Consider the following 13,673-nt stretch of genomic DNA (forward strand, 5'->3'; position numbering starts at 1 on the left):
AATTTGTATTTACCAGGTGTCAAAATTCCCATCACACATGTCAGTCACTCTGCTGTGAAACTTGAATTGATGAGGTTTAAGAGTTGAAGAGGAGTGTGATGGTTGTACAAATTGGATCAATGGTCTCTGCTGAATGGCTGCAGGCCGGATAGAGGTGGAGATCTGATATGAGAGCTCGGATCAGTCTCAGGGGGTTCACACAGCTGGGCGTATGGTAGTTTTATCAGCAGCTGGCACGGGGATACATGGAGAAGAACCACAAGAAAAGTATGAGGCAACGCTGTGCGCTCAAACATGGAATACTCAAGGAATTCCTGGCTGAATTCCTCGGGACGTTTGTGTTGGTTGTGAGTAAAAAGTTGAGCTTTTATTTACTGCATTTTTTAAAGCTTGTTTGCATGCTCATTCAGTCTAACTTCTTTGCTTAAAAAAAAAGTTTTTGTCTTGTATCTTCTTTTATGATTTATTTGCAAGGAGATAAAATGATGCAAGTTTGATTTCTTTCCCTTCCTCTTCGTCAGTTGTTCGGCTGTGGCTCAGTCGCTCAGACCGTCCTCAGTCGAAACACCCTGGGTGAACCTCTCACCATCCACATCGGCTTCTCTGTGGGACTCATGATGGCAGCGTACATCGCTGGTGGCGTGTCAGGTAAATGCTCTTGATGTTAAAACTTCACTTCATTGTTACTTCCACTTAACCTGAATCAGTTCTCCTTGAGCTACCACAACCCACCAGCAGTGTTTGATATTGTACTTTGGATTCAGTGCAGTTTGATATAATGAATGGTTTTTAACGGATGTTGTTAAGATTTGTTCCCTTCTGCTGGCATTTTGTCAAATCCACTAAAAGAGTGTTAGCATATTCAGCTTCACTGCTGTTTAATCTACTGTTACACCCCACAGACTCTCCTCATTACAATAATTCATGGTTAGTACAAACAACCAGCATCAGAGCACACAGTTTGTTTGTTCAGGGTATAATAAAATGTTAATCATAAAGCTTGGAGCTCGTAATAATATAACTTAATGACTTCCTGTCCAGCCACGTGCCATCTCCACGGCTCCAGAGTCAGCGAGGACGCGCCAGCTCTCCGTCCACATTCAATGAGTGTGTACTGAGCATTGATTTGTTAGCATTAGTGCTCAGCCTCTGCAGGGTCATACATAACCGCAGGCGCTAAATGTCCTGCAAACTGCATTGATCACAGGCTGCTCTCGTGTTGGTGACAGAGACTAGACTGAGTTCAAACAGTGCTGCAGCTCCTTTTTTTTTTTTTTACATGAAAAGTCGTTCTAATCACTGACAGATATGTTTCAAAACATTCAGGATGTGAGCGCAGAGGGATAAAAACAGGGGACAGAATAACACTCCTTTTGTTTTTGGTTGAATTTCTAATACATGACCATTATTCCACCTCTTTTGGGGTGAACATACATAACAAAACCCGGCACCGCCCCAGGGCCTGCTCCCCTTCTGCTGCCCCTCGTAAATGTGACACCCTCACTAATGATGGAGAGGATATCGTGCCAGACACCCCCCACCCACTGCGCTCCACCCTCACTCCTCCTGCTTTGTCCTCCGTCCCAGGGGGCCACGTGAACCCTGCTGTGTCCCTGGCCATGGTGATTCTTGGAAAACTGAAGATCTGGAAGTTCCCCATCTACGTCATCGCTCAGTTTCTTGGTGCTTTTGCTGGAGCTGCTGCAGTCTTTGGATTATATTATGGTGAATAAACCTGCACTCTAACACATGCATTTTTAATCATAACAGCTGGTAATGGTCTTGAAAGCTTGGTTCCCCCCCCCCCCAGCATTCACAAAACTTTGATTGTCTTCTTTAAGCTGTCAAAGCAAAAACATTTCAGCTTCATGCTCTTCAATTTGAGGTTAAACAAATCCTCGTCCACTCTGTGTTTGTCCTCCTCACAGATGCTTTCATGGACTTCACCAGTGGGATTCTGTCCGTGACTGGAATCAATGCAACAGGTCACATTTTTGCATCTTATCCAGCCAGACACCTGTCAATCCTGGGTGGTTTTATTGATCAGGTGAGCTCTGCTCCATGTGACTAATAACCCTCCATCTATTGTTCACCTTGGCTCTCATTCAGGCTCTGAATTCTGCAAAGTTAGGCAATTGTGGCTAGTGCAGGATTGATTGCCCCCCTTTAGACCAAGAGCACCACCTCTTTTGTTTCACTTTGGGTCTAATGACTCATTTCCTGGCATTCTCTGGGAGGTCAAATCTATACTTAACACCACTTTCCATCTTTGTAGTGGGTGCAGCGGTGCAAAAATAACATGTCTACCAGCTTTAAACTGTTGAAAACCCCATCTGGTGAAACACTGAGAGAAGTCTAATCAGTGTGATTGTGCAAACACTGAAGTTTTCTTTTCAGTTACTTTGTAACTGAGGTGCTGAGAGATGAGTGAGACATTTATACATACAAAAAGGGCAGCTTTAAGACATCATATGCAGAGTGATTATTGTGAAAATGTTGCACTTGTGGTTTAAATGTACCAAATACAATTGTTTTAAAAACACAAATACAATCTGCTGAAAGCTGCTCATGGTAAGACCAAGCAGCAACCTCCGGTCTAAAAATATGAGTCCAATGCAGAAGTGCTAAAAACTGCAGTTCATCGAGGATCCGCTTGAGGCTGGCTCCGGAAGTACTGGAAGTCACATACACATGAATGGGAAAAAGACGATCTTTACATCAGAAATAAACATGTTTACAGCCAAGTACAAAAGACGAGTGTAGTCTGGATAGCTCATTTCTCGCTTGGCACACACTGTACGAGGGTGATTTTTTTTCTAACGCGGCAATTTCAAAGATATTGAGATTATGAGTCCTCCAATGAGAGGCACAGCTGACTTGATTGACAGGTGGGAACACTAGCTGTTGGCTAGGAGGCTCAAAGCCCGCCTCTTTACGTTACAATCGCTCGACAGCAGCAATATGGCTGCCGCTGACGATTGGCCTCAAAACAGCGCTTCAGAAACAGATGGGTGATGTCATGGAGACTACGTCCATATTTTATACAGTCTGTGGTTAAGACTAAAAACAGGATAGCTGTTAGTGCTAAGTAAATATGAAGTTATTGCATGAGCTATTAAGTCTCTATAAGATACATTTCATTACCTTTGTTTGAATAAGCTTCAAGTATGTAAAAACATGCCTTAACAACAGCATGAATTTAAAGTCAGAAGAGCTTAAAGTATGTACCTTAAGTTGAAGACAAAATAAAGAGAGTTTAAATAAAGGTCAAATAAGAAAATCTATAAAATAAAGTAATGAAAAAATACCCTCCCTGAAATGAGAAGTTGCCTCTGTTTGTTATGACGCCTGTTTAAAAGTCAGCCGTGTTGATTGTGTCCCTCAGCTCTGCAGACTATCAAACAGATGATGGTTTAACTCCTGCAGGTGGTGGGGACGGGCATGCTGGTCCTGTGTATCCTGGCCATCATTGATGGAGGAAACATTGGAGCTCCTAAAGGCGTGGAGCCGCTGGCTATAGGTCTGATCATCATGGCCATCGGTGTGTCCATGGGACTGAACTGTGGATATCCTCTAAACCCTGCCAGAGACCTGGGACCCCGACTGTTTACTGCTGTGGCAGGATGGGGGATGGAGGTGTTCAGGTAACTGAAGGATACAGGCGATACATCAGGGTTTCTTTTCTACAACAGATTGTTGTTTTGTTTTGTTTTAACCCCCCTGTTATATTCGCTTCTCTGGAACAGCCTAATGTTCCTTGGTCAATTTGACCCAGGGCATATTCAATTATCCATAAGTGTCAGAACCCCAAAAAATCCCATTACACATTTTTTTTAAATCTCATTTTTAACTTCATTACTAACCATTTAAATCAAGATTTGGTCCATTGGTGTTCTTTAATTCTCACAGATCATGGTTCAATGAGGATAACTCACTCATTTTTATCTCAAATTCATGTTAAAACTTTTATTAATGTACATTGGAAAGCCCTAAATATGAATACAATAGTTTTACATGACATATATTTTTGTGTATTATATTTTAAATTTTGATTTTGATTTTTTTTTATGAAGTGATGTTGATAAATTAACACGACTCCCCTTCTGCCTCATGCTGCCCAGATTTTTAAAATGCACTTAGCTGGTTTGGAAGGCAGATATTGCCTAAAATTGACTTTAAAAAGGGTCAATTTGACCCGCAACATAACAGGAGGGTTAACTGATAAAATGGTCATGCCCAGTCCAAACAGCCTGACAAAATCAACAATAATTAGAAAAAGATACTTGAGACCAAAGTCATAAATTCAACAGATTATGAAAGAAACTAACCGTGATGAAGTGTTTACCAAATAATCAGCATTTAAACAAAAAACATTGCAGTCTGTCCTTGTTAGGGTAAGAACATTTCAATACTGTGAACATACAATTCATTAAGCGTAGGTGTTATTTACTCATCCTAACAAGGACACAGGAGAATGTGACTCATTCTCAACTTCTTTATTTTGCAAAATTCACATGAAATGCAGTCAATGCTTTTAAAACTGCCTTTTTTGAATAAGGAAGTTTATTGCTGTGTTCAGTTACAGAAAGAACATTTTGTGTAGAAAAATGTGAGCAGAAGTTCAACACAGGTCAGTCAACATTCATGTAAAAAGAAAACAGATCTGAAAAATAAATAAGTAAATAAAATACATATAAGAATCCAATTGAATATCAAGGTTATCTTAAAGCGTAAATAAATGAAACTAAATAAATATAAATGATATTTACACAGACAGGTTTGAAAGGAAACTAGCTTGGATAAACAAACAACAAGTATAAAAAAGCCTGTGTGTGATAAACAGTGAGTCATTTCAAATAAATAAATAACAGCATTTTAATCTCTTAGCTGCTCCAGCAGATATCTAATGAAAGGTTTCTACACATGGTTCAAGTTATCCTTAGATACACAGAGAGAGAGAGAGTCAGTAATTGTAGAGTATTCCTGATTCTGTGTTTAAAGGAGGGTGAGCAGGCTGCGTCCATTTGATTACAATGAGCCCTTTGGCAGTGCAATCAGACTGTTCCCTAGAAAGGTCGTTGCTCTTAGGTTAGACTCCAAAAATGGCTCTAGAAAGATCTGCAACCATTTGTCACTTATGTTTGTGAGATAATGCATCAAAAACAGAGGCTCAGTAACCCGAGAGCATCAGACAAATCCAGAAAGTTTGAGCTACATGTGAACTACATCTGTTACAAGAATCATCCATCGATGAATACATTTTTAAGATTCCAACTTTAGGCAGATGAAGTACACAGTACAAAAGTGCAGACCTCTGACTCCTTGTTAGTTTATTATAACCGTGCTTTTTTTAAATTATTATTACACAAAATTATAATACAGCAACACAACTCTGACTGGACAAGGTCTAACACACACTGATACACAAACTAAGAGCGAAAAACAAACAAATATACAAACAAATAAACATGTGATAACTTACAACAGGACAAGATTTGGAAGCAAGGGGTGGAGTGTAAATATTGTTCAGTGTATAGATAAAGAGATAGAAAATTTAAGGAAAAAGAAAAAAAAATGTATACATTCATGTTCATTCAAAAATTGATGGGGTTTAAAACTCAAGTATCAATAGGAGTCTATCAGTACTGGACTGTATTCATGGTGATGACAACTTAAATCTTTGGAATAGCAATCAAGGCCTTTTATCTATCACTGATAAAATACATTCAAAGAGTCTCTGTGGCCACTGCCCGGATCTACAAGTGCTTATTTATCATCATTTTACCCGAGCTGAGCTGCTGATGATGGAGCGTGTTGTTATATAACATCACATGCAGCAGACAGATGCAGTCGATGTTAGTGAGTGATCCTGTGATGGTGCCAGCGATCTACAGCGGCCTCTGTGACAGCCTCATGTGTCACTGACAGAGCCACTTTGAACTCTTTCCTCTGATGTGTGTTTATACTCACAGCACCGGAGAAAACTGGTGGTGGATCCCCGTGGCGGGACCCATGGTCGGGGGCGTGCTGGCGGCCGTCATCTACTACCTACTCATTGAGCTGCACCACCACCGACACCAACCCCATGATGAGCCCGAGAAGCCCCTTGTGGAGGAGGAGGAAGAAGAGGAGGAGGAAGATGATGATGACAGCAGTCTGAAGGATAAATATGAGATGATCACCATGAGTTAAAAAGAAAAAAGACGTTTACCTCTAGGACAGTTTTAAATGTTTTACAATCAAGACACATCCATCTGTAAAGACAGGCTTCCTCTGCCTGCTCGCTCTCTTTAGCAAACCTCTTCATGACAGGATAAGCTGCAGCTCTCTCTGTCTGACCTTAATCAAATCAGGGACAAGATTTACAGTCAACTTTAAACAGATCACAAAATGGGATCAACTAAGAAATATTTTAGATGGAGGTAACTGTCGCTAAGTTAGCTCTACAGATATTATTGTACACAACAAGTTTCACTGTCTTTGGTTAGTAATGGATTCACCATCTTCTTCAAACACATGGAAATCTCAGTCCTTTGTGCTTCATGTTGTTCAGACTGTGCATTAATGGTGTAAATACTGTACTATAGATATAAGACCACCACTACCCTCTGTCTGACTGTGTCCTAAGCTAGTAGTTTTACATGCACCTGTTATCCCCTTTCTTTAAGTGATAATATTATGTGTATATTCATTTTTCATTTTAACTTATTATAATTTATCTTTTTTTTTTTTTTGGAAACCTCTTGTGCATCATTATTTGTATTTTACTGCGTGTTGTTTTGTCTACATTAAAGTTTCTATAAATACTGATTTCATGACAGTATTTCATTCCAGGGTCGTAAGACTGATAACCGTCTAATGTTTTTATGACTCCTTTAGTGAAACGAGAGCATTCATCTGGTGTCAAGCTGAATATTCATTAACTGCACAGTCACAACTAAACATTCAAGTTTTATGTAGCCTTCCTTATTTATACAACGCCATCCCTTTTTTATTTAAAGATACATTTCGGGGGCTTTTTTACCTTTATTTGATAGGACAGCTGAGGAGAGGCAGGTTGTGGGGGGAGAGTATGGTGGCCCTGAAGGACAAAACAAATTTACATTTAAGAAAATAAATTTACTAAAGATTAAACACTTTTACAAAGTTGGAGCCAAATTTATTTTTTGGAAAACATTTTTAGATTTTATAAAACAAAATTGCATTAGCAAAACACTTTTACCAAGGACAAAACAAATTTACATTTAAGAAAACAAATTTACAAAAGATTAAACACTTTCACCATTTCTGAAACAAATTAACACTTCATTTTTATGGAAAGGGAATGTACCAAATACCTGAGGTGATCTGGAAGTGATAGAGTGAGTTTTTTTTTTTTTTTAACAATATCTTTATTGACTTTTCCATGTACATTTTGCATTACACAGACATAAATATTACCTCATAATTTTGTACCATACAAAAGTCAAGTTATACTAGCTCTCAGTGTCTTCATCCTTTTTCTGGGATCTACCACAAGTCCATATAAGTATCTCATTCTGGGTTGTCAGCCTGTAAAAGCCCTCCTATATCTCCACTCTTAATATAATCTTTAAACGGTTTCCAGATTCCCTTATCAACTGTTAATTTGTTTTTCTAGGTGTAGGTCATTCTCTCCATTGACATACATTGTGCCATATTTTTAATCAAAGCATCGATTGTAGGTGCTTCAGTTTTCTTCCAGTTAAAGGCCAATGTTCGTTTTGCTTGCAGTATAGACAAATCAATAAACTTACATTGCTTGGTTTTCAAAATAAGACCACTCGGAATTATGTGTGAGTGAGGGCTCATTTAGTTTGTTTTGATGGAGAGAAACCAAACAGAAATGGACGTGGTTTACATATTAGGACATCCTCTGGTCTCAGAGAGAGGTGTCAGACCTCAGATGAAAAAGCATCATGTCTCCGGAAAAGCTCCGTCATATCTCCACAAAACCTTCATCATGTGTCAGAATTCAGATGAAACGGCCTCAGACCACATCCTCAGGCTAAACGGAGTTAGACTAAAAGGAGTCAGACTTAACGGTGAAATGGTTTGGTTTCTCTCCAACAAAACAAACTGAATGACACCTCATTCGATCACTTCCGAATCACTTCCGGTATTTGGTACATTCCCTCTCCATAAAAATGAAATGTTAATTTGTTTCTGAAATGGTAAAAGTGTTTGATCGTTTGTAAATTTTTTTCCTTAAATGTAAATTTGATTTTGCCTTGGTAAAAGTGTTTTGCTGATGTAATTTTGTTTTATAAAATTTAAAAATTGTCTCCAACTTTGTAAAAGTGTTTCATCTTTTGTAAATTTGTTTTGTCCTTCAGGGCCACCGTATGTGAGTGTGGGGGGTGACCTATGGGGGTGACATTATGCACCAAAAAGCAAAAGGATGCAGTCAAACCTACAACCAGTCCAGTAGGACTGTTGCCTCTGTACATGGGGTGCATGCTCTACCAACTGAGCTAAACTCATACTACTGATACCTGTACAGCACTATCCCACCCTCCATTATCTCTACCGCTTATCCTGTTTACGGTCGCATATCCCAGCTGTCATTGGGCGAGAGGCCCCCAACAGATAGTCAGTCCATCACACCGCTAACACAAAGGGACAAACAGCCTTTCACGCATCATCCCATGGACAATTCAGAGTCACCGATTAACCTCACGAGCACGTCTTTGGAGTGTGGGATGAAGCCAGAGTACCCAAGCTTGCATTGAGAGAAAAAAGTCCACACATAAAGACTCCAGCCTGGCCAGGGATTTGGAGGAGAACCTTCTTGGTGCATTGCATCACCATGCAGCCCTGTATTTAAACTAATTCATAAACAAATGTTATCTTAAGACACTTTTAAAAAGACAGGCCCTGAAAGTACTCATTGTACATTATTTACAAAGACCAAACATCTACATAAGATTCTATCTTATCCAGTCCTGTGCAAGAAGCAGCAGTTAGCAAGTTAAAGTGGCGAGGAGAAACTTGCTTTTAACAAGCAGAAACCTCGAGTAGAACCAGACTTGTGCTGAACAGCCATCTGCTGTGACCAAGTTGGGCTCAGATGGGCGGATACATTGGAGATGTAGAAGAAGATGAATAGAAACAAAAAACAATAACAATCAAAGCTCATCTTTGATGATCTTAATATTCATTGCAGTTAACTATCAAAGAGTACTTAAGTGAATGCCTTAAAATGTATGTCCTCAACTGCTGCCTGAGATCCTCTGGCAGGTCCCTCTTGGAACTTCCATGGGCGAAGTTAAAAACCAGAGGTGACTGGGCCTTTGCGGTCAGGGCCCCGTCACTCTGGAATGACCTGCCGCAGGAGATCAGGCAAGCCACATCCTTGTCTTCTTTTAAATCTCTTTTAAAAACACACTTTTTTTAAATGTGCTTTTACTTAACTCATCACCGACTTTTTAATTTCTGCATGGTTTTTATTATTGTCTTTACCTAACTCATTTTAGCTCTCCTTACCTTTGTCATGTGCTTTTGTGTTTTCACACGCTGTCTTGCACTCTGTAAAGCACTTTGTAAACATGTTTTTTAAAGGTGCTTTATAAATAAAATTTATTATTATCATTATTATTATTATTATTATTATTATTATTATTATCAATATGAATATGAATATTAATATGAATATTAATATAGCATTTACAGTTAAGATGATGATGATGGTGATGATGATGATGATGATGATGATGATGATGATGATGATGATAACAGGGTTGAGATTGATCATATTAAGTACAGAAGTTGAAGTCAAGCAGGTATATGATTAACATTAGCATGTTAACAGTTATTAAAGGGTCAGGCTTGTATTCATAGTTATGGCAGTTTGAGTCAGGCAGGTCACCAGGAAACTACGGCATGTATGATGTAATTATAGACTGTATAAACGTATAGCTGTGAAGTGGTTATAACTGGTCGGATGTTTTGTGTGCATAAAGAGCTCATTTTAATAAGCCATTCTCGGTTAATCGTTTAAAGAAGAATGTTTCCTCCCTATGCAAAGTAACCAAAAGAGAGTTAAAGCTACTGCAAATTTTACTGAAGCCATGTTTTAGTGATCTTACAATGTAACTTTCTATCCCTGATTTGGGGTCAGTATTTAGGTGTGGCTGCAGTCAGATTTCAAAAAAGGGTCAGAGATGCCAGAACACAGTCCCCTCTCCCCTTCAACCTGCATATTATCGAAGACAGGGATTTGCGAGACACAAATGGGGGGTCATGAGATGTCTTCCAGAATGTTTTTTTAAGTTATCTAAAAAAAAAAAATAGTATTATTTTTTATTTTTGTTTATTTACTTTGTTTTCTTATGTGTATCTTCTTTTTTGTTTGTACTGTTAATTATTATTATTTATTTATCATTATTGTATTTTTTTTCTTCTCTTTGTTAGTTTTGTGTTACTCATATATAATTCTTAACTTGTGGTGAACATAGAAATACTGAAAAAATGCAATAACAAAAGTTGAATGACAAAATTATCTAAAAATAATACATTTCACCCATTATAGTAAAAAAAAAAATAGACAAAAATAGTAGCTAACCTTGAAATAAAACCTTGAAAATAGAAAATGTAATGAGTTTTCTGCCTTTCTTTTTTGTCAGATGACTCCTAAGTTTAGGGTTAGTGAACAGTTAATTATTAAAGCATCAGTAGCAGTAGGTTAATTCATAACAGCACAGGAAACACAGCTACATGCTCATATAGGTAGGGTCATTTTCTGCAGACCAGCTAAATGAAGCCACATTAAATCACTTTGAGGGACAGTGGGGGTCGCGAGTCTTTGGCACCAATATTTTGGTGGTCGTGGGCTGAAAAGTTTGGGAACCCCTGATCTAAGATACACTAACACCAGTGGTGGAAACATCAGAGTAACCATAGCAGCCAGATTCTACCAAGCAGAAAGGTATTTACTGGAGTAAATAGGAGCGCCACCAAACAGAGGGTCAAAGAACTCATCACACCATCGTTCATGTCAGTCTGCATCATGTATACATTGCGTGATTGCGTTCATGGAGCATAGAGAGGAAAATCGCTTTGTATAGACCGACTGTCACTCAATAACAGACATGTGCAGGTGCATGTGAGTCCCCCTTCACCTCTCTCACCTAAAGACCGTGAGGGCTTTGAATGATTGTGGATGACGCTGCTGTGCTGATTCAGACCAGTCTGAAAGAACAGGAAATAAAAAAAGACAGGCTAAACATGAATAAAGTCCAGTTTTCTGAGGACATTTCTTTGTCTTTGTGCAACTACAAGGACACACCAAAGCAGTTCAATATGAGGAATGTTGTAACATACTGAAGTAGCGTCACTCTGCTCCCTCTAGATTCTTTGAATTATAGGAAAAGGAAAACAAGATTTTATAGAAACAAATAAAATCCTTCAAGCTGAAAGCATATTGTAATGATTAGTTCCTTTTTGTACCAGATACAGCTTAATGCAAGCTAGACCCACATACACTGACAGAAGGAGTAGGCCTTGAAATCTACACAGCATTATCCGATGCTGAACAATAGACTGTGAGTTTTATTCATTGCAGCTTGTGTGTTTCCATTCTTTGTTAGTCACTCTTACGGTCATTGGAGCAATGTGCTAGCTGCCCCTGTGTGTGGGCCGGTGCCACTTTTACAATCCTGCTCTGTCACTGCACAGAGAAACAAAAGGTGCTCCTCGCTTATCAGCTGTGATGTCAGCTCCTTGCACAGAGCTGGATCTCTAAATGTAGAGCAGGGTGAGTATCTGAGTCCTCTCTGCTGGGACATTGTTTCAGAGTGACGTCAGCTAGAACAGAAGTGTGATAAAATACACTGCAGCATCCCTCATAATATAACCCTACTGAAATGCTCCTACCCTCCTGTATTATGTGGGAAATATTGAACCTGATCTCTTGTCGTGGGTGATTGCACTCGTTCATGTCACAGCCAGCGAGTGCAGCTGAGGATCCATATTGAAAATCAATAGCAGGCCACATTCCACTGCATGTGCAGAGGCGTGCTTCCAGGATCCGACATACACTTTTCCTATGGTTGTTACATCATCAGACACAGTCATGACGAGGAAATTATCATCAATAAGTAAAGGCTTAGTGAATGAGGAGCAGGATGTGGTACTGATGGTGGTCACTCTCAGGCTGCAGCTCTTGAATCTGTTTCTAACACCTCACACAGCTGCTGCTCCCTCTGCTGTAGACGCCCCTCTACTGCACTCAGCTGGATGAACACGTTGTTTACTTTCCAGGAAAGGTTCTTCTAGGAATTTGAAATTAAATCAGATGTGTTTATTACACTCAGAATTAGGGTTGCAAAAGGATTGGAACATTTCTGGTAAATTTCCATGGGAAGTTAAGCTAGGGAATTTTGGAAATATTCCAAATTGGAAACTTTCCATGGGAATTAACTGGGAATTCAGGGTAATTTAATGGGAAGGTATCATATCCAAGCATAAGTATTTGTTTTGTTATAAGCAGACATCCATCCAAAATAATACAATTAGAACAGAATTATTTGTAAGTAGAACTTTATCAAGTGTCAAATATTTTATTGAACAATCAATTCTTTCATTGAAGAACAAAAACATGAATATCGAGTTAAATATTACTCATCCCCCCAACCCAACTTATTCAAAAATTAACAAAAATGCAATCCCAACAGATTCCCATACAAAATGTTAAATGAAAAGAGCCCCTCTCTCTCCAAGAAGTCCAATTCAACATGCAAATAAAAAGTGCATGTAGGGGGCGTGGTCTCAATAGCCCTGCAGTAAGCAGTGTGCTCTGTGCATGTGATTGAGGACTAGCATATATATTCAACTGTACTTACATGAAATCTGGTTGTTTTAGTCAGGAGTATGCTAAAATATATTTCCCCCAACTATACTTAAGTTCCCTATTAAGAGCCAACCTTCAATTTAGTAAATTCCGGCTTATTCCCATGGAAAGTTTCCAACTTTGAAAATTCACTGAATTTTGCAACCCTACTCAGGATACAGATTCCGGCGCCCAACAAGAGAGTAGAAGATGACCTTGGTATGAACATCTGACTTTTATATATCTTCATAATTTCAGGCCCATCCCAGTGTTACGTCCTTTTTTATAGTTATTTGGAAAAGGATAAAAGAATAATGAGGGGTTTTCTAATGGAACCAACACAAGTTGTAGCTACATTTCCATGGAATCAGTTTTGATGTTTCAATTAATTATCTTCTTAAGTATGGAAACTCTAAGCAGACATGTAGTCATAAAATGTAATTTGCTCTAGTTCCCTTTAAGAGTTGTCTTCCAGAGAATAAGACATCATGTTGGATGATCATAACTTGTATCCCCAGAGTTGCAAAAGCACAAAACAGACATAGAAATCAAGTTAGCTCACCTCATTACTGAGAGCAGTATCAGCATTGCAAGCTGTGGTCTGGTTTTGGGTTCACACACAGGCTGGGGCCTTATGTTGATAAGCAACAGCATTGTTGCTTCCTCCAAATGGACTTTGGACCATGGTTCTGAACTAGAATCCTGCACAAGAAAGTAAATACACCCTAAAAAGTGAACAATGCAGTGAGGGTTAGCTACGGTGGCTCTGAAGGACAAAACACATTTACAAAGATGAAACACTTTTACAAAGCTGGAGACAAATTTA

General features: G+C 38.9%; 1 protein-coding gene and 1 long non-coding RNA gene across 2 annotated transcripts; one reads left to right on the forward strand and one right to left on the reverse strand.

Annotated features, from left to right (window-relative positions):
• Positions 1–10: 10 nt before the first annotated feature.
• LOC117814933 (aquaporin-9-like) lies at positions 11–6,704 on the forward strand. Its single transcript, XM_034686520.1, has 6 exons — positions 11–347; positions 522–648; positions 1,588–1,725; positions 1,929–2,047; positions 3,427–3,644; positions 5,973–6,704. The coding sequence occupies exons 1-6, from the start codon at positions 246–248 to the stop codon at positions 6,190–6,192; spliced, it is 924 nt and encodes a 307-aa protein (XP_034542411.1). The 5' UTR covers positions 11–245; the 3' UTR covers positions 6,193–6,704.
• Positions 5,397–13,624, reverse strand: LOC117814934. The gene is made up of 3 exons (XR_004631668.1): positions 13,410–13,624; positions 11,148–11,208; positions 5,397–6,156 (listed from the first exon to the last, which is right to left on the reverse strand). It is a non-coding gene; the product is annotated as an uncharacterized LOC117814934 (long non-coding RNA).
• Between the last annotated feature and the right edge of the window lie 49 nt (positions 13,625–13,673).

The sequence above is a fragment of the Notolabrus celidotus genome, chromosome 6 (assembly GCF_009762535.1).
Source record: "Notolabrus celidotus isolate fNotCel1 chromosome 6, fNotCel1.pri, whole genome shotgun sequence".
Classification (NCBI taxonomy): Eukaryota; Metazoa; Chordata; class Actinopteri; order Labriformes; family Labridae; genus Notolabrus; species Notolabrus celidotus.